This window comes from Salvia splendens, chromosome 3 (assembly GCF_004379255.2).
Source record: "Salvia splendens isolate huo1 chromosome 3, SspV2, whole genome shotgun sequence".
Taxonomy (NCBI): domain Eukaryota; kingdom Viridiplantae; phylum Streptophyta; class Magnoliopsida; order Lamiales; family Lamiaceae; genus Salvia; species Salvia splendens.
Window position 1 is genome coordinate 2,087,758 of NC_056034.1, and position 16,507 is coordinate 2,104,264.

At 37.3% G+C, this 16,507-nt stretch overlaps 4 protein-coding genes across 6 annotated transcripts; 3 read left to right on the plus strand and 1 right to left on the minus strand.

Annotated features, from left to right (window-relative positions):
* The first annotated feature begins 257 nt into the window (after nucleotides 1-257).
* Nucleotides 258-3,582, plus strand: LOC121797138 (nuclear pore complex protein NUP35-like). 2 transcript variants are annotated; one of them, XM_042195873.1, is made up of 5 exons: nucleotides 276-380; nucleotides 683-755; nucleotides 854-1,466; nucleotides 2,107-2,218; nucleotides 2,891-3,582. In XM_042195873.1, exons 3-5 carry the CDS (start codon nucleotides 871-873, stop codon nucleotides 3,197-3,199), a joined length of 1,017 nt encoding a protein of 338 aa, XP_042051807.1. In that variant the 5' UTR covers nucleotides 276-380; nucleotides 683-755; nucleotides 854-870; the 3' UTR covers nucleotides 3,200-3,582. The 2 variants fall into 2 exon arrangements, with proteins under 2 accessions (XP_042051808.1, XP_042051807.1); XM_042195874.1 differs by lacking the exon at nucleotides 683-755 and having other exon boundaries at nucleotides 258-380.
* Nucleotides 3,583-4,217: 635 nt separating this feature from the next.
* On the plus strand, nucleotides 4,218-6,090 carry LOC121794581 (CASP-like protein 3A1). Its single transcript, XM_042192808.1, has 3 exons — nucleotides 4,218-4,619; nucleotides 5,506-5,641; nucleotides 5,783-6,090. The coding sequence occupies exons 1-3, from the start codon at nucleotides 4,375-4,377 to the stop codon at nucleotides 6,011-6,013; spliced, it is 612 nt and encodes a 203-aa protein (XP_042048742.1). The 5' UTR covers nucleotides 4,218-4,374; the 3' UTR covers nucleotides 6,014-6,090.
* A 1,562-nt stretch (nucleotides 6,091-7,652) lies between these two features.
* Nucleotides 7,653-12,710, plus strand: LOC121794282 (probable inactive ATP-dependent zinc metalloprotease FTSHI 2, chloroplastic). The gene is made up of 12 exons (XM_042192373.1): nucleotides 7,653-9,147; nucleotides 9,760-9,932; nucleotides 10,301-10,402; nucleotides 10,491-10,655; nucleotides 10,723-10,863; nucleotides 11,043-11,201; nucleotides 11,292-11,377; nucleotides 11,446-11,524; nucleotides 11,682-11,804; nucleotides 11,915-11,971; nucleotides 12,043-12,292; nucleotides 12,379-12,710. Exons 1-11 carry the CDS (start codon nucleotides 7,824-7,826, stop codon nucleotides 12,265-12,267), a joined length of 2,634 nt encoding a protein of 877 aa, XP_042048307.1. The 5' UTR covers nucleotides 7,653-7,823; the 3' UTR covers nucleotides 12,268-12,292; nucleotides 12,379-12,710.
* Nucleotides 12,711-13,260: 550 nt separating this feature from the next.
* LOC121794283 (pectin acetylesterase 11-like) lies at nucleotides 13,261-16,507 on the minus strand. Of its 2 annotated transcripts, none has more exons than XM_042192376.1 (13): nucleotides 16,360-16,507; nucleotides 15,826-15,948; nucleotides 15,632-15,714; nucleotides 15,388-15,529; nucleotides 15,216-15,295; nucleotides 14,925-15,011; nucleotides 14,718-14,842; nucleotides 14,560-14,620; nucleotides 14,396-14,449; nucleotides 13,998-14,075; nucleotides 13,804-13,900; nucleotides 13,565-13,722; nucleotides 13,261-13,483 (listed from the first exon to the last, which is right to left on the minus strand). In XM_042192376.1, the coding sequence occupies exons 2-13, from the start codon at nucleotides 15,935-15,937 to the stop codon at nucleotides 13,337-13,339; spliced, it is 1,224 nt and encodes a 407-aa protein (XP_042048310.1). In that variant the 5' UTR covers nucleotides 15,938-15,948; nucleotides 16,360-16,507; the 3' UTR covers nucleotides 13,261-13,336. The 2 variants fall into 2 exon arrangements, with proteins under 2 accessions (XP_042048310.1, XP_042048308.1); XM_042192374.1 differs by having other exon boundaries at nucleotides 13,261-13,495.

Sequence of the window (16,507 nt, forward strand, 5' to 3'; positions counted from 1 at the left end):
GGTAGCAAACTAGCCGCTCCCAAGGTTGGATTGGTCGACCATTCAACCCCATCCGGGTCCGTCCGCAATTGTGAAAGAGCTAAAATTTAGACAATATTCAAAATTTTTGGATAGCGGTTACATAAAGACGAAAATACGAAATTACCCTCTAATCATTGCATGCTTGAGAGTGCTAGAGGGTCATTTCAGTACTTACGTCACTACGGAAATTTTACTAGGCGTCGAGCGCAGCGTTCCGCGGTAAAATAAAAAGAAAAAAAATAGATTAAAATAAAATTAGGGTTTTTTCATATCTTTGCTCTGCGCTCTGCTCAATGCTATTTGGGGAAATCCTCCACTTCCAGAATTTCTGTCACTCATTTTGCCGTTAACAGATTCAGGTTTTGAATTTTTATCATTTCGTGTTATTGCCTATATACGTATTGGGTTCTATTGGTTGTTATTTGCATTTTTGGAAATGTTCAGATGCTGCCGGGATTCATGTTTCTGGGTTTCTGTTATCTAATTTTTGGCTCTATGAGATGTGTATTTAAATTGTTTAAGCTTTATTTTAGCTCACATGTTATGTTTTGTTTGTGTTTGAAATGCTGGTCTTCTTTATACTTGTATGCATAATCGTATTTTTATATGGAGTTTGTGGAGCGTGGATTCATGAATTTTTCATTTATCAACTTTGTTGTAGTCCATTATGTGTGCGATTTGGATGGGAATTATCGATAATATGCAGTTTCTGCAATAATCTAATGACCTAATCGGTATGGAGATCAATGTTACTGTGAATTAGTAAGATTAATTTTGTGTTGCTCGTTTTTGTGTCTCTTCATGGTTTTAATTTGAGATTTTGCATATGCAGGGAGGCACATAGACAAAATGAGTGCAAGTACCCGAAGAACCCCCAAATCTGGGAGGCAGTCCCTGTTTTTTCAAGATTTAGCAACACCTGTGTCATCTCGACGGTCTGGGGGAAAGTTCACGACCCCTGGTCAGGCAGCTGCTGTTTCAGCTCTGTGGCGTGAAAATTTTTCCAACTCCGATCTTCCTCCTCCTCCTGTTTTTACACTTGAAGACCGTTTTGATCTTTCTCCAGAATCTGGGATCCCTGACTATCCAGTGTCTCCAGAAGTGAAATCGGATCCTAGAACCCCATTGCAAAGTTTTGGCAGGGAACTTTCATCTCCCAAGAGCAAATCAGATGCAAGCACTTCATATGCTGGAGCTAGCAAGCCGTCACCGCAGCAGAGCCCTATGGCTACTTCAAGCTGGTGGTCACCTGCCAAGACTGGTGGTAGTGCTGAGCAAGAAGATAAAGGGAAAGGTTCACCTGTTGAAGGTGTGGTTCAACCAGGTGCCTTGATAACACTGCCACCACCGAGGGAGGTTGCAAGGCCTGAAGTGAAGAAAAGTCTAGTACCTATTGGGAACATGAATGGGAACATGAATGAGGAGGAATGGGTCACTGTCTATGGGTATGGTTTGATTCTGTTGTTTTTGTCATTCATCGTTTTACAACTCTTAAAGTGGAACTTATTCTGGAATATTTTTTGGTTAGGTGCTTAAGAACGACTGGAAAGTCATAAGATATCTAATACCTATATATGATAAGAATGCAGAGTCCTTAGATTCTTTTCCATATTTGGCGGTAAAATTTAGAAAATGTTGGCTTGTTGTTTTGGTTCTGATAGTTACTGGTATATCCTTCCATTGCATGGTCGTGCACATTCTCTCTCTAGCATCATGTTCAAATCTCTTAATACTCACTGCTGCTCCTGTGATGCAATTTTGTTTTTTCTGCAGTTCCATTCATTTCTCCATTTGCTGTCCATTCATTTCTCCATTTGCTGTCGCGTCCTTTCGTTAACTACTCATAATACTCTACTACTATCTCTAAGAATTTTCCAGTATCTGAGTGCACAACGCAATGGAAATTTGGGCAATTACAATTACATTTAAGCAGTCATTTTAGATATATCAACTGCATTTACTTGTTTGTCCCATGGTCCATATGTGGTATAGTTGCATTCAGAATAGAATACTGTTTCATTTATTCATCTCATCTTAGCACTTTTGTTCTAGAGTTTTGATGTTTATCTTGAACTTCATGTCCAGGTTTATGCCTGCTGATACAAATCTTATACTGCGGGAGTTTGAAAAATGTGGGGTGATTTTGAAACATGTTCCTGGCCCGAGAGATGCTAATTGGATGCACATTTTATATCAGGTTCCTTCTTGCTCTCTGAAAGCATACATGCTTATTTATTATTATTACTTGTAAATACCTTTTTTTCATGTGATCCATCAAAGAGTGCCAGTTATTTTCTGTTTATGTTATGACCTATAACCCAGTCGTCCCCTATTGCTCTTCTTGTGAATGTCCTGGCAGTCGTTTGTCTGTGTTATTATGGCTGGGTGTGTGGTTTTGGTTTGGTTATTCTATAAGTTGCTGCTGAACTTTATATGTTTGTGCATTGTCATCCAGTTATTGGATAATCACCTTCAATTTACTTGCGACTTCATATGACTTGCATATTTTAGAATCCTTAGATTTTAGTCTTGTACTGCATTAGGCATGGGAAATGAGTTATGGTGAAGATTTTATGAAATTTTGTGTTGAAGAAATGGATTCACTTATTATTCTTTGCATATAGAGACATTCGTATTTCCATGGAGGTTTTGTTGGTCATTTCTGGCTATTGTCTTATGTACAGATTGAAACAGTATTAATAGATCTCATCATACCTTACCATGCTTCAGCAATAGCCATGCTACCTGTTATCGACCAGTTAGATTGGTCCGATTGACCTCATATTCTGATTGGAACTCAGTAAAATAGTTTTTTAGTTTCAATGAACCAGTGTATCTGACTAAATTGCATATTTAATTATTGTTGTAGAATCGGTCAGATGCTCAACGAGCACTCAGCAAAAATGGCATGGAAGTAAATGGAGTTCTCATCATTGGAGTCAAGCCGGTGGACCCAATGCAGCGCCAAGCACTAAATGAGAAACTCAACAACAAAGGATTTATGACATTACCACCGGCCCCTTCCAATAGAAACGTGGAGTCGAATGGTTTCAAAGTCTCTCCATACCCATACTATCTGCAGAATGGCAGTTCAAACACCCGCCAATCTTCTGGAACCATGGCCACTCCTGCAAAATCAGTGGTGTCGAAAATTGTGGACCTGATGTTCGGTGTCTAGTTTGTTGACCTTGCATTGTTATCAACATCTATATACAGATTCAGCCTGTCTTGGTGCTTTGTGGAGGATGGCAAATGTGTGACTATCCGCGGCAAAACTCATGTTGATACAGCGAATAGTTGAGATCCATTAGTATATCGGTGTCTATAGCTGATATTATTCGATTAAAAGAGCTTCACATTTCTGTGAAGCTCGTTGAGGTATAGAGGTGTATCATCCATCTGTTTGTAATGAGGATTTTGTAATAGAGATAAATTAATCGTTGGGACGTTTTCCCGGAGGTTGCTGGGCCGAGCAGGGGGCGCGGCTGGGACGCTGTATAAGCCTAAGGGGAGTTTTCGATTGATTCAAACTTATTAATAGACTTTGTTGTTTACTGTCAATTTACAACTGATAATGTGTTTTGGTGTTCTCTAAACTAAGTTAGAAGCTACAGGAAAGTGTTACTATTCCTTTAAAAACTACTAGTACTATAAACTATTTAGTGTTAATTCTCAAAAGTCAATGTTTATTATTTAATCATTTACACATCCAATTAATTGACGTTGACATTCACGAAAGATATTGATTAATAATCTTTAAGTAGATTTTACATTCGCAAAACAAATTAATTAAGTGCGCCACTAGGAATCAAAAAGCCCGATTGAAAAAACTTTTTATGAAAAATTTTCCAAATCAGAATTTTAAAAATAAAATGTTACGGTTACCACTCCATTTCTGTTTCCAGCTGTCGGAGAGATCAACAATATAACCTTTTCCCCTTTATTATATTTTTTGTTTATAAAAACTCTATTCCACAATTCATTCTTTACACCCCTATATTACATTATCCTTCTTTTTCACTTCCAAAATTTCTTCTATTTTTGGGTGTATTATCGACCAATTTTACATTATTGCCATATTTAAAAGTAAAAAACCCCGCATTTTAAAAAATTGATCAATAATAGTATTCCATTCATATAATGGTAACTTCAACATTTAATCCCAGAATGAAGGCAACACGTCTTACCAACTGAACTAAACTTTGTCGCACATTTGACACCTCAATCCCCTCCCGCCACGTGTCCGTTCGTCTCCTCGAAGCTATAAACACGGCTCTGCTCCACTCTCTTCCACTCCAGCCAGAGAATTTAATCCCATCATTCATCACCTTCACCACCAATAAATTCCTAAAAATGGCTAAAAACCCGCCGGAGGAGGTGATGGCCATCCAGCTCTCCGAGAGCGGCGGCGCATTGGTCTCACAGAGCAACATCCTCCGGAAAAGTGACGTCATGCACGCCGTGATCCGGCTGCTCTGCCTCCTCACGAGCGCCGCGGCGGTGACGGTGATGACCACCGCCAAACAGTCCGCCACCATCACACTCTACGGCTTCACCTTGCCTCTCTACTCCAAGTGGTCCTTTTCCGACTCATTTGTGTGAGTTTTATTATTTTCCCACCTTTTTTCTTTCAATACTTTTGTTTTCTGAAAATTATATGGCTCTAGATTGTCGGATAAATCATGAATTTGGTTGATTTATTTTATAATTTTTGAACTTAATCAGAAAAATCATGAAGATTGAAATTTGTTTGAACTTATCCCACGACAAACAAAAAATCGATATTCTATCTAAGTGTATTTTATATTCATGATGTTTTTCTAAATGATCTTGTTTTCTATATGAATAGCTAACATCCTTAGCATACTGTTATTAGTATATGAATAATTTCCCAACCACCATGTTAGGTGCAATTTAATTAAAAATTTTCATCATAAGATAATTGCGCACAAATTACTAGCTAGGAGTATTATATCTTTGATATTCATCCATAAAAAATAGTTATATTTTTTTGATCTGGTCAGTCCACCAAAACTAGTCTTGGAATTTTTTTTGCTAATTTTTTTATTCTTGTGGCATAGTTAATTGATTGTATATTCATTTAAATCCTGCCATGCATAAATGTGACTATTTTTCCATTACAGATGAGTACAATGTATATAACACCTTCAACTACCTCTGACACAATTTATAAGTGATTACTTATTTTTATTTTCCTAAGCGGCTAATTATTATATAATGGTGACAAATTCAGTTACTTCGTTCATGATTCGCGGCAACAAATTGAATAAAACCAAGCACCAAGTTAGTTCAAATATTTTGTTTGGACTAGTATAAAGTTAGTTCACCAATCTTTATTACATCATATTTTTGGCGAAGAAGTTACATATAAGTCAAAAAAGTTGTAATGAAATTAATTAAAAGCAATGCAATTTGGATGAGAGGATGTGGTGGTTGAGTAATGTGATGTCTGTTTTTGTGTAGGTATGTTGTTTGTGTTTGTGCAGCTGTGGCACTTCACTCCTTGCTTCAATTGCTCATCAATGTGTCGAGGATGCTTCGTAAATCTCCCCACATTCCTTGTAGGAATCATGCATGGCTCATTTTTGCCGCAGATCAGGTATTTACACGAGGTTCCTCTTTACGCGATTAGTTCATTCGTGGTTATTTTCAGTTGAGTAATAGAGTAGTTCAAGTCTTGAATGAGATCCTCGAAAATTTGAAGCAATAATAATAATAAGCGAAGTTGATTTTGTTGCAGATATTTGCCTATGCGGTTATGAGCGCGGGATCAGCAGCATCGGGAGTCACAAACTTGAACCGGACGGGAATCCATCATACACCACTGCCGAATTTCTGCAAGCCATTGCATGTTTTCTGTGATCGCATCGCTATTTCCATAGCCTTTACATTTTTCACATGTTTCCTACTTGCTATTTCTGTTGTACTCGATGTTGTTTGTCTCTCTAACTACTTGAAAAATCAGGTGTAAGAAAACTTGGATCTATAAAAGCATATTCAAACTTGCGATCTTTAGCCTAAGAAAATATAGTAGTACCTTTTATATCATTGTCATTGGATCTTACTTGCTTAGTTGATTGAATAGTAGTACTATCTTTGTCCTAAGTGAAGTAGTACTAATTATTAGGACATAAAAATTAAAAGTACTTCGTGTTTAATGAGTATAAGAGATATTACGTAAATTTGTAAACGATATTTTGGCCGATTTAGGCACATCAACAATATCAAAGGGGAACTAGTTGTGTAACTGTAATGATTCAAACTCCCTATCTATTAATTTGAACTTGCGAATTCCTAATATAAAAAGTTGTGTTTAAAAATGCTCTTTATCATTGCCTTTAATGAGGATTGATAGTGATTCTCATCTATGCCGTAATGATTTGAATTCCAATCTCAATCTATTAAGGTGGTGTTCGGTTTCTAAAATAAAATAATACTAAGATATAATCTAGGATTGAGTTGTGAGATTATTTTAGTTATATGGGGTTAGCTATGACTAAGTATCCCATGATTATCCATCTAGGGTTGAGTTGTGGGGTTGAATCTCGTGAACTAAACACACTACAGATTTGATCCCGGATACAATCTTGCAAACCGAACACCTCCTAAATAGATGAAAAATATCTTAGTAACTAAGCTACGATTCATCATCTAAGGTTAACATCATTAACTTTCCTCATAAACTACACTTATACAAGTTCTTTGGCCATTCATAATGGTGGTAATCGATGACTACGTGCTTATGTGGCTATAATCCGAAAAGTCTCATAACATTCAAACACCCACAACTTATGATACACAGTAATTACTATATATTTTGATTCATATGCATAAATATTGATTAGTCACAATTTATTGTGACAATACACTTGTCCTCATTTATTTTGTCGAGCGGAAATGTTTCTAAAAATAGTAAAGAAATAGAAAGAAATTAAAGGATCATATTAAATTTACATGGGGCAGGCTCTTAAATAAGAGCCCCCCGATTTAGTTAAATCATCTGCAAGGGGTCGGGTAAAGAGACTCGTTTCTCCGACCCCTTGTATGTGAATGAGCTTGCGCGAGAGGAACAAACAATTCATGTAGAAGGGAAAGGCATCAACTTGTCTTGCGAACATTTTATATAAGTAATTCTAGATTAGTTTTGAGAATATCTAATTAAATATTCTTTTCGTTCGTTATTAAATATTTTATAGTATTAATATTAAAGAATATTTACTATAAATGTATCATTTTATTTTTATTATTTTTGATAAATTAATCTCACGTTCCAATAACTTATTCTACTCACATTTCATTATAAATCAATCTATAAAAAATGATTAATATTCATTTATTTTTATTCACATTTCTTACTTCACGACTAATAAAAGGGAGACATCTATTTATGGAAGTATATGTTTTATTCAATAATTTGGATAATTCTTACTGCTTTTTGTTAGTATCAATTTGTATAACATAGTACTAACATTTTATAACACATTTCAAGTTCAATTATATTGAATCTAATTGAACCATATCCGGGTCCGTTTTACTTGGGCCGAGCCCTTCAATGAGAACCGGCCCATTAAAAAGGAAAAGGAAATTTTTGAAGCTGACGATGATAATGTTTTCCTACTTTGGCCATTGCCGTTTATTCATCCCCTTCCCCGCTGCGGCGCCGGCGCCGCCCCTTTAGTTTTCTCCATTACTAAAAAATTCCGATTCACCGATTGTAATCTGAGCTTTGCTAATGTTCGATTGATTGTTTCCCTTCATGCGATTACCTCCAACACATTCTCATGGCTACTAATTACAACTTCAATTCCTGCTTCTATCGCCCAATTTCTATCGCTTCCCGCCCAAAACGCCCTAAACCGAGATCCCTTATTCCAATTTTATGCAGCTCGGGCGCCAGCACAGAAAATGCAGAGGAGGAGTCGAAGAAATCGAAGAGAGCTCCAATGGAATTAGTCAAGTACGCGGTTACAATGACTGTGATCTCAGCCGCAATTCCGCAATCCGTTTCCGCCGCGCCGAAGGTCTCGGAGAAGAAGCGATTGGGGAAAAAAACCGAGTCTTTGACCCCAGAGGAGCTGCTGAAATGGACAAAGGGGCTCCCCGTGGTATCGCAGAGGCTTCCCTACAGCGAAGTCTTGGATTTGAAGAGAGAAAACAAAGTTAAGCACATTATCAAGCCGCCGAGCGCGGCTTTGCGGCAGCGGCCGGAGGTGATTTTGGTGGTTATGGAGGATAATAAGGTGGTTAGGGTTGTCTTGCCTTCAATTGAGAGTGATTCTAAATTCTGGAAAGAGTGGGATGAGTTAAAGATTGATGGTATCTGTATGAATGCGTATAGTCCGTCTTTGAAGAAGCCTGATATCCCAGAGCCTTATCTTGGGTTCTTGTCAAAAATTCCGGTGTGGTTGTTTTCATTGGTGAAGCAGAAGCCTCAGTCGAAGAAGGCGTTGGAGCTGAAGAACTTGAGGGAGGATTTAAAGAGGAGGAGAAATGAGGAGCTGGTGAAGATGAGGGAAGACAGGGAGATGATGGAGAAGGCAATGAAGACGCAGAAGAAGATGGAGGAGAGGGAAAAGAGAAGGGAAATGAAGAAGGTGAAGTACGAGGCGTCTCTGCGCCAGGCGCAGGAGAGCTCGGAGTATATGGCTAATGTATGGGATAAATTAGCTAGTGATCCGAATGTGTCAACGGCTCTTGGGTTTGTTTTCTTCTACATATTTTACAGAGTTGTTGTTCTTAACTATAAGAAGCAGAAGAAAGACTATGATGATAGGCTGAAGATAGAGAGGGCGGAGGCGGACGAGAAGAAGAAGATCAGGGAATTGGAAAGGGAAATGGCGGGGATGGAGGCAGATGATGATGATGAGGAAGGAGGAGCTAAAGGGGAGGACAATCCTTACTCGCAAATGGCGAAGCAGTTCATGAAGTCTGGTGCTCGAGTTAGGCGGGCAAAGAATAGGAGGCTTCCACAATATTTGGAGAGAGGTGTGGATGTGAAGTTTACGGATGTTGCAGGGCTTGGGAAAATCCGTCTTGAGCTCGAAGAAATTGTGAAGTTCTTTACACATGGGGACATGTATCGCAGGCGTGGTGTCAAAATACCAGGTCAGGTTTCAATGAAGAATTGACCTATATAAGTACGTAGATAAAGCTTCAGAGTAATAACCTATATAACTCTGCAATTCAAGTATATCTCTATGATTTGATAATGTGTTATATGCTTGGGCTCGTTTGGCTTGTTTTTAGCTAGGATGTAATATAGTATATGGAATTGCCAGGATGCTATAATGAGGTAATCTTATGCTTATAGGTTCCCGTTTTCCAGTTTATTTAGTAAAGAAGTTCGAATTTCTGAATTTTGTCTGGAACATGCCCATTACAGATAGGTGAATGAACAACCAAATTAGTTGTGTGGTTCTTTGTGGGTACATCACTAGCTATCTTGGTCTTGGTGCAAAACTTATTTCTTCGAAACTCTTTGTTGATGAGCTTCCTTTGTTGCTAACAAGAGGTACATGTATCTAGGGGTTACAGATCGTGAAGCTTCAGGGCCATCAACTTATGATTAGTTCTGTTTTAATCTTATTGTGATTCTTTCATATTTAAAAAATTGACTCGGTTTTAGGATCTGAGATGTGAAGAATATATGATCTATGCAACAATTCGGTTTAGGAAGTAGAAATATATGTTGCCTAATGTTGGGTTGGAATACGTCAGGTGGTATACTTCTTTGTGGCCCTCCAGGAGTGGGGAAGACATTATTAGCAAAAGCTGTTGCTGGTGAGGCAGGTGTAAACTTCTTCTCCATATCTGCATCTCAGTTTGTCGAAATATATGTGGGAGTTGGTGCTTCTCGTGTACGAGCACTCTATCAAGAAGCAAGGGACAATGTGAGATTTCAATTCCTTTTATCTGATTATGGCGATTGTTGGACTTCATTGGATCAAGCAAATAGGTTCACTAGTCAGAACGTGGAATGCTTTTGATACTCGATTCCTAAATTCTATTATTTTGTTATGATTCCACCTTTGAGCTAGCATTTTTTTTGTGGGGGGGGGGGGGTTCCATTTCTTGCAAGTTCGATGAGAGATCAGAACATGTTTGCTCTCTTTGCTCATTAATTCTAATATTTGCTCCTTTTTGTCTATGAGATTCTTACTACATTTGCTCATCAAAGACCATGCATTGTTGTTTTCTTACTTTCACATAGCTTATATTTGTGGAAGTGATGTGATGTGAGTGAGTCGTGCATTTGCAGGCTCCATCTGTTGTTTTCATCGATGAACTGGATGCTGTTGGAAGGGCACGTGGTTTGATTAAGGGGTCTGGTGGGCAAGAACGTGATGCTACTTTAAATCAGGTCTCTTGCACATATTTGATTGCTTGTAGTTGTGACACAATAATGGTATGATTCGACTCTAATATAAAATACCTTATCGATCCTCTAGCTTCTTGTGTGCCTGGATGGGTTCGAAGGCAGAGGAGAAGTCATTACCATTGCTTCTACAAACAGGCCAGACATTTTGGATGCAGCGCTTGTGAGACCAGGGAGGTTCGACCGGAAAATACACATACCCAAGCCTGGACTGATTGGCCGTGTTGAAATTCTGAAGGTGCGATTTGTTGCTTCCATCAGCAGTACTTTCAATTGGTCTACGCAGTCTCATTGTTTGGTCTCAGGTTCATGCTAGGAAGAAACCAATGGCCCCTGATGTGGACTACTTGGCTGTTGCGACCATGACTGATGGAATGGTTGGTGCTGAGCTGGCCAACATTATCGAGGTTGCTGCTATCAACATGATGCGCGATGAAAGAACAGAGGTATTTCACTTGAAAACCTTCACTGGCCACTCCTCGCTGTTAAAATAGGCAGAGATTGTTAGTTTGTCATTTGCGAGTCGAAATTCTTTTATGGAATATTTATATGCCTGTCTTTTATTCGTGTTTTATCATCATCGATGGTTCCATAATTGCAAATTTGTTTGATGCGCTCATGACAGATTACTACTGATGATTTGTTACAAGCTGCACAAATAGAAGAAAGAGGCATGCTTGACAAAAGAGAGAGAAGCCCCGAGATCTGGAGGCAAGTAGCTATAAATGAAGCTGCAATGGCCATAGTTGCTGTCAATTTCCCGGATCTCAAAAATATCGAGTTTGTATGTTATGATCTTTGCCTAGCAGCACTTTTATTAAATTCTGTTAATGAAATAGGAATTTCTTAAGTACTATCGTTTTTTTCGTTTTAGGTGACGATTTCTCCAAGAGCCGGAAGAGATTTAGGTTATGTCCGCCTAAAGATGGACCATATTATATTTAAGGAAGGAATGTTGAGGTAGTTACCCTTTCAATTATAATCAAATTTGAAGTTCTGCCACACTTGCTGATTCAATTTGTTTTCAGCCGGCAGTCTCTCTTGGATCACATCACTGTCCAACTTGCTCCACGTGCAGCAGACGAACTCTGGTATGGGGAAAATCAGGTAACAAGACCCCAAGTTTCGATCTTCATATTTAATTTTGGAAATGAATTTCATATATACAATTCTGTTCTTAATAAACCGGTGTAAGTTACCCGAGTATTGTCCAGTATCTGGAATTTTGTTTCTGATGGTCCTACTGTTGAATTGATGTACTCAGTTGAGTACCATCTGGGCAGAGACGGCCGATAATGCTAGATCTGCTGCACGAACCTTAGTGCTTGGTGGTCTTTCCGAGAAGTATTTTGGCTTGAACAGTTTCTGGACCGAAGATAGAATTGACGTAAGTTTCCTTCCATATCTCGCTCGCGGTCATGAAAGCAAAGAAACCGAGATGTTATATGATATATCAGTCATTGTATAATGCCCAACATACAAAATCTTGATTTTCAGGAAATTGATTCAGAGGCGCTGCGGATCCTTGACGTCTGTTATGAACGTGCAAAAACGGTACTGTGTGAAGAGATTCACCGTTTTTTTCATGTCTGTGGGCAAAAGATATTAAGACTTTGTTCATGCAGATTCTTGGGAGAAACCGCGAGCTTTTGGATGCCGTTGTGGACAGGCTCGTGGAGAAGAAGAGCTTAACCAAGCAAGAATTCTCCGACTTAGTTGAGCTCCATGGATCTGTACAAACTATGCCGCCTACCATACTTGACATTAGAGCCGCCTCACAGTTACAGCTGCAAAACATTCTTTCAGACACCGAAGAAGCGGCAGCTCGTTCGAGCATTGTTTCAACATGATCATATATATATATATATATAAAAGGTATAATCCACGTCCTCTGTATTCCTGGGGATCATCAAATGAAGACTCTCAAATATAACTTTTAAACACTGTTTCTTATGTTTTAGGGAAAAAATCATGTTTCTTCACCCCGGGAACAGAGGTATGGGCTTATTATATTCTCAATTGGTAACACACGATTGAAAGCCGAGCTTCGTCCCTAGAATGCAAACGAGCAGCTCCGGCCTGAGTTTGTTCCTGAATCCGGTATATTCTCAATTGTGTTTTAGCAGTTCTCCTCTTTTGGTTTGAATCAGTATTGTGACTGTATACATAATATGTTATGGTAGGTATGATAATCTTTGGTTATGTAATCCAACAACGAAAACATAGTAGTAGTAGATCATAAGATAAAAAGACATTGTTTTAAGTAATTAATCTTATATAATTTGATCATAAACAATTTGTATCCATAATAATACAATTACTATTATTTAAATGAAGTTAGAAAGATAGGGTTATGATCAGCCTTGACAATGTTGAAGTACGGCTGAAGCTCTACCGGGAGCGGCGTCAGGGCGTTGGCAAGGGTAATTGTGTATTAAGTCATCAACAATTGCATAGTAGCAATCCCAACTCATCACCACATCATCAAGGAAACCACAACAAATACCATTAGGGTAATCATCATCATAAATAAAATTGCAGATCTCTTTCAGCAGCGAAAATTTACAATCATCATTCCAAATCTTGTAGCACTCTTTCACATCCACGCTTACTGAATCACTCATTACAACCATACTACTTATCATAATCACCATCACCACGATTGAGTTTTGAGGACTCATGCTTCTAAGATACTATAATATCCATACAACATCCCATCTTGCTTTTATACATCTCATATCACCCACCTACTTCCATTCATTTCATAACTCGTAACCTACATTATCAGTTAATAACCTCAAATTTAACCAACCATCAATTAAATTGTAATTAAGAAGCTGAACTTAAACTGAAAATTTTAAGCCTTCGTTCATAACTGAAAATAGAAATTTAAATCCACATGCTGTCAATTCTTGGCATCTAATGATGAATATAATAATCGATACACTTTTTCTTCAAAATAGGTAGGTCGTCGCCAGTGCAGTTCCGTGGCAAGTTGTTCACCATATCCATCTCCTGGAATTCGCTCCGGTCGAAATACCAGTCTCCCACGGCTTCTGCTATATTCTGAAAAATGCACTTCATATTAAATTAGTAGTGTGTGGCCAAACAATTTGTGTGACAGATACTTTATATAGTTTCACTTACTTTGTTAGCAAGTCCGTTTCCAACAATCAATGAGCATGTCGAACCGCTTATCTCTTCCATATGGCCATGTCGGTAGCAGCTATGTACAAAATAGCCTCTCCTTGAGGAGCTATTCGCAATTGCACTTTTCAGCGTATTTATCAATATGAACCTAAAACCTAAACAAAAATAAAACAAATAGTATGAGAGATAGATTCATATTAAATCGAGTTAAAAAATAGTAATTATATTGTATATACCTTTCATGATTTCTATCTCAGTCCAATTGCAAGACATTAAGTTATGGATGCAACTGGTCCATTTCGGGCTTCTATTAGGGAACAAAGTAACTCCTATCTGTGAAGATTGGAAATAAAAAATATATATTATTAATGACATCAAAGATTTTATGAATACTAATAATTATTACTGTGCATTATAAGATTGCCCATACCTGATATGCGTCAAATGCTGATTCAATTAAAAATAGTGGGGTTTGGATATCCGGGACCAAATTTTCAGGAAATAAACACTACAAAGATAAATATAATTATGAGGAATGCTTAATTATATTGTCCGGAAAAGTAACGAATATAAGTTAGCTAATACTCCCTCTTTCTCGCGTTACTTAAGTCACTTCTTTTTTGCACTCGTTTCGGAAAATGATAATAAATAGTTAAAATGTAGAGAGAGCAAATTAAGAGAGAGAATAATATAGAGAAGAGTCTTCTCATTTGTATTCCCTCACTTACTTTATTCCTTTTTTAACTATTTATTAAGTATCATTTTTCCAAAATAAGTGCAAAAAAATGACTCAGGTAATGTGAGACGGAGAGAGCACTATAATCATACCAGAGTTGGGCTAAATTTGGATGTGCATGATGTGGGCAACATATTCGTCAAACCCTATATATACATAATAAAAATGAGGAATTAATGTAAGAATCCACGTGTTAATAATATATAATACAACTTGATTATATAACAAAATAAACTGAAAGAAAAATAGTACATACATGTGTTGATACCACTCTATAGAAGAAAGATTCTCTCCAATCAGCCCCCAAAAAATGCTCTCTAGTAGCCAAACAAAATTAATCAATGATATAGTAGTTTACAATAATACATTCATAATATTTTTTGATAATTAGGTAATTAATCTAGATAGTCTTACCCATGAATGAAAAAGCCTGAATCAGATACGCACTTCACTCTAGTTGTGATGTGAAACAACGATTGAAACTTATCACAATGTAAAGTCGTGGCTAATCCACCTGCCGAACCGCCTGACAATAAAGCCTATAAAAATAATATAAATTAATATCACATAGCAATCAAAATTTAACTAATTCAAGAGTTATTATAATTTAATAGCACATACATTTTTTGCATTTCCCATTCCGATACGTAGGAGCTCATCCATCATGGCATCATATATTCTCGCACCTCTATAAGTCAGGTTGTACTTCTATGTAAATGTTTCAAAAATTGAAAAATGAGTGAAACGATGTAGCTATAATTGAATTGAGTAAAACATACAATTAGGACTAAACTGGACTCATCAACCTTCTAGTTCGTGTCGAACTATCCAGTCCGGATTTAAAAGAGTGAATGTTAGTTTAATATAACTAATTGTGCTTATTGGTGACATGCAAAAAATTTAAAAACTTACCGGGTCTACATCTTCAACATCGGACATGAAAGATGAGCCGTCACAGTAGAAGATTTTGAACACGTTCCAATTGTAGAAATCTGAAATCATACATATGCGAGAATTAAGGTATATATTTCAAATTAGAGAAATGAAATTGTGATTTTGATAATATTTAACTACACATATATACCAGGGTTCAAGGTGGAATTGGCTTCGAGCATCCCTCCGAAGGTTACACTACCATTAACCTTCGATATAAGCTTAGCACTACTTCCTAGATCATTTTTGGATCTATTGAGGCATTCAGTTACATCCCAACACCACCCACCACCCTTGCAACTCCAAATTGTTAATCATAAAAGCTTATAAACTCAATAATATATAATAGAAGTATTTATGATAAAAATCCACAAAAGTTGTTCATATTCATATACCTGAAGGATTACGTGCCAATTGTCGATTCCGTCTCCGAACCCTGGACTATAAGCATAGGCTGGAGGGGTGCCGTCTAGACAAACTATATATATATATATAAATCATTTATAGTTTAGTTAGTTAAGCAAACAATGAATTAGTAATAATTAAGAATTAAACATATACTACTATATGTGCGTGTGTATGTATATACCAGCTCCTTTGGCAATAGCGGAGTCCAATAGGGAGACGGTTACTTTTTGGTCTGCTTCGATTCCGGCCATAACCAAACATAATATAGTCAGTGCCACTAGTAATGTAGCCATCACTTGTGTCTCTGCACAATGATTGAAATTAAATTAGCTTCTTAATTACTTATCAATGACAAGAAAAAACACAAAATATGAAGTAGAAACACAACAATAATTCATCATAATTTTCAAAGGGCATAGGACTCACAGATATGAAGAAAACTGAGGTCAAGTTTTTACTATATTAAGTACTATATAGCATCATTAGTTTGGGAAGGGATTAATTAACCTAAATTACAGAAGAAAATTACTATTAATTGATAAAAGCAGTGATTAATTAGAAGGGTATATGAACAAGCATTCTGAATTACACCTAAAAATTCATATATAGTCAACGGAAGTAATTTTTTCAAAACCAAGGTTTCAAAAATGAGATTTGTGCAGCAGATCTGAAAGGAAAGGAAAGGAAAGGAAAGGAAAGGGGAAGTATAACATACGTAGACAGAGACGGAGATGGAGACGAGTTCAAAGACGAAGCTGAAATTCGAAGCAGAGGCAGAAGTGTGTGTGTGTGTGTGTGTGTGACTGAGAGAGGCGGAAGTGTGAGACTGAGAAGCAGTATGAATCTCCACTCTTTATTAATAG

Bases quoted from the DNA above. Each gene is read 5' to 3' on its own strand.
- LOC121797138 (XM_042195874.1), top strand. From the start codon at position 871: ATGAGTGCAAGTACCCGAAGAACCCCCAAATCTGGGAGGCAGTCCCTG. The intron at 1,467-2,106 runs GTATGGTTTGAT...CTTCATGTCCAG, and splicing joins GAATGGGTCACTGTCTATGG to GTTTATGCCTGCTGATACAA. The intron at 2,219-2,890 runs GTTCCTTCTTGC...TTATTGTTGTAG, and splicing joins GGATGCACATTTTATATCAG to AATCGGTCAGATGCTCAACG.
- LOC121794581 (XM_042192808.1), top strand. From the start codon at position 4,375: ATGGCTAAAAACCCGCCGGAGGAGGTGATGGCCATCCAGCTCTCCGAG. The intron at 4,620-5,505 runs GTGAGTTTTATT...GTTTTTGTGTAG, and splicing joins TCCTTTTCCGACTCATTTGT to GTATGTTGTTTGTGTTTGTG. The intron at 5,642-5,782 runs GTATTTACACGA...ATTTTGTTGCAG, and splicing joins TCATTTTTGCCGCAGATCAG to ATATTTGCCTATGCGGTTAT.
- LOC121794282 (XM_042192373.1), top strand. From the start codon at position 7,824: ATGGCTACTAATTACAACTTCAATTCCTGCTTCTATCGCCCAATTTCT. The intron at 9,933-10,300 runs GTGAGATTTCAA...GTGCATTTGCAG, and splicing joins ATCAAGAAGCAAGGGACAAT to GCTCCATCTGTTGTTTTCAT. The intron at 10,656-10,722 runs GTGCGATTTGTT...GTTTGGTCTCAG, and splicing joins GCCGTGTTGAAATTCTGAAG to GTTCATGCTAGGAAGAAACC.
- LOC121794283 (XM_042192374.1), bottom strand. From the start codon at position 15,937: ATGGCTACATTACTAGTGGCACTGACTATATTATGTTTGGTTATGGCC. The intron at 14,843-14,924 runs GTATGTGCTATT...TTATTTTTATAG, and splicing joins GAATGGGAAATGCAAAAAAT to GCTTTATTGTCAGGCGGTTC. The intron at 14,450-14,559 runs GTATGTACTATT...ATGTATATATAG, and splicing joins ATAGAGTGGTATCAACACAT to GGTTTGACGAATATGTTGCC.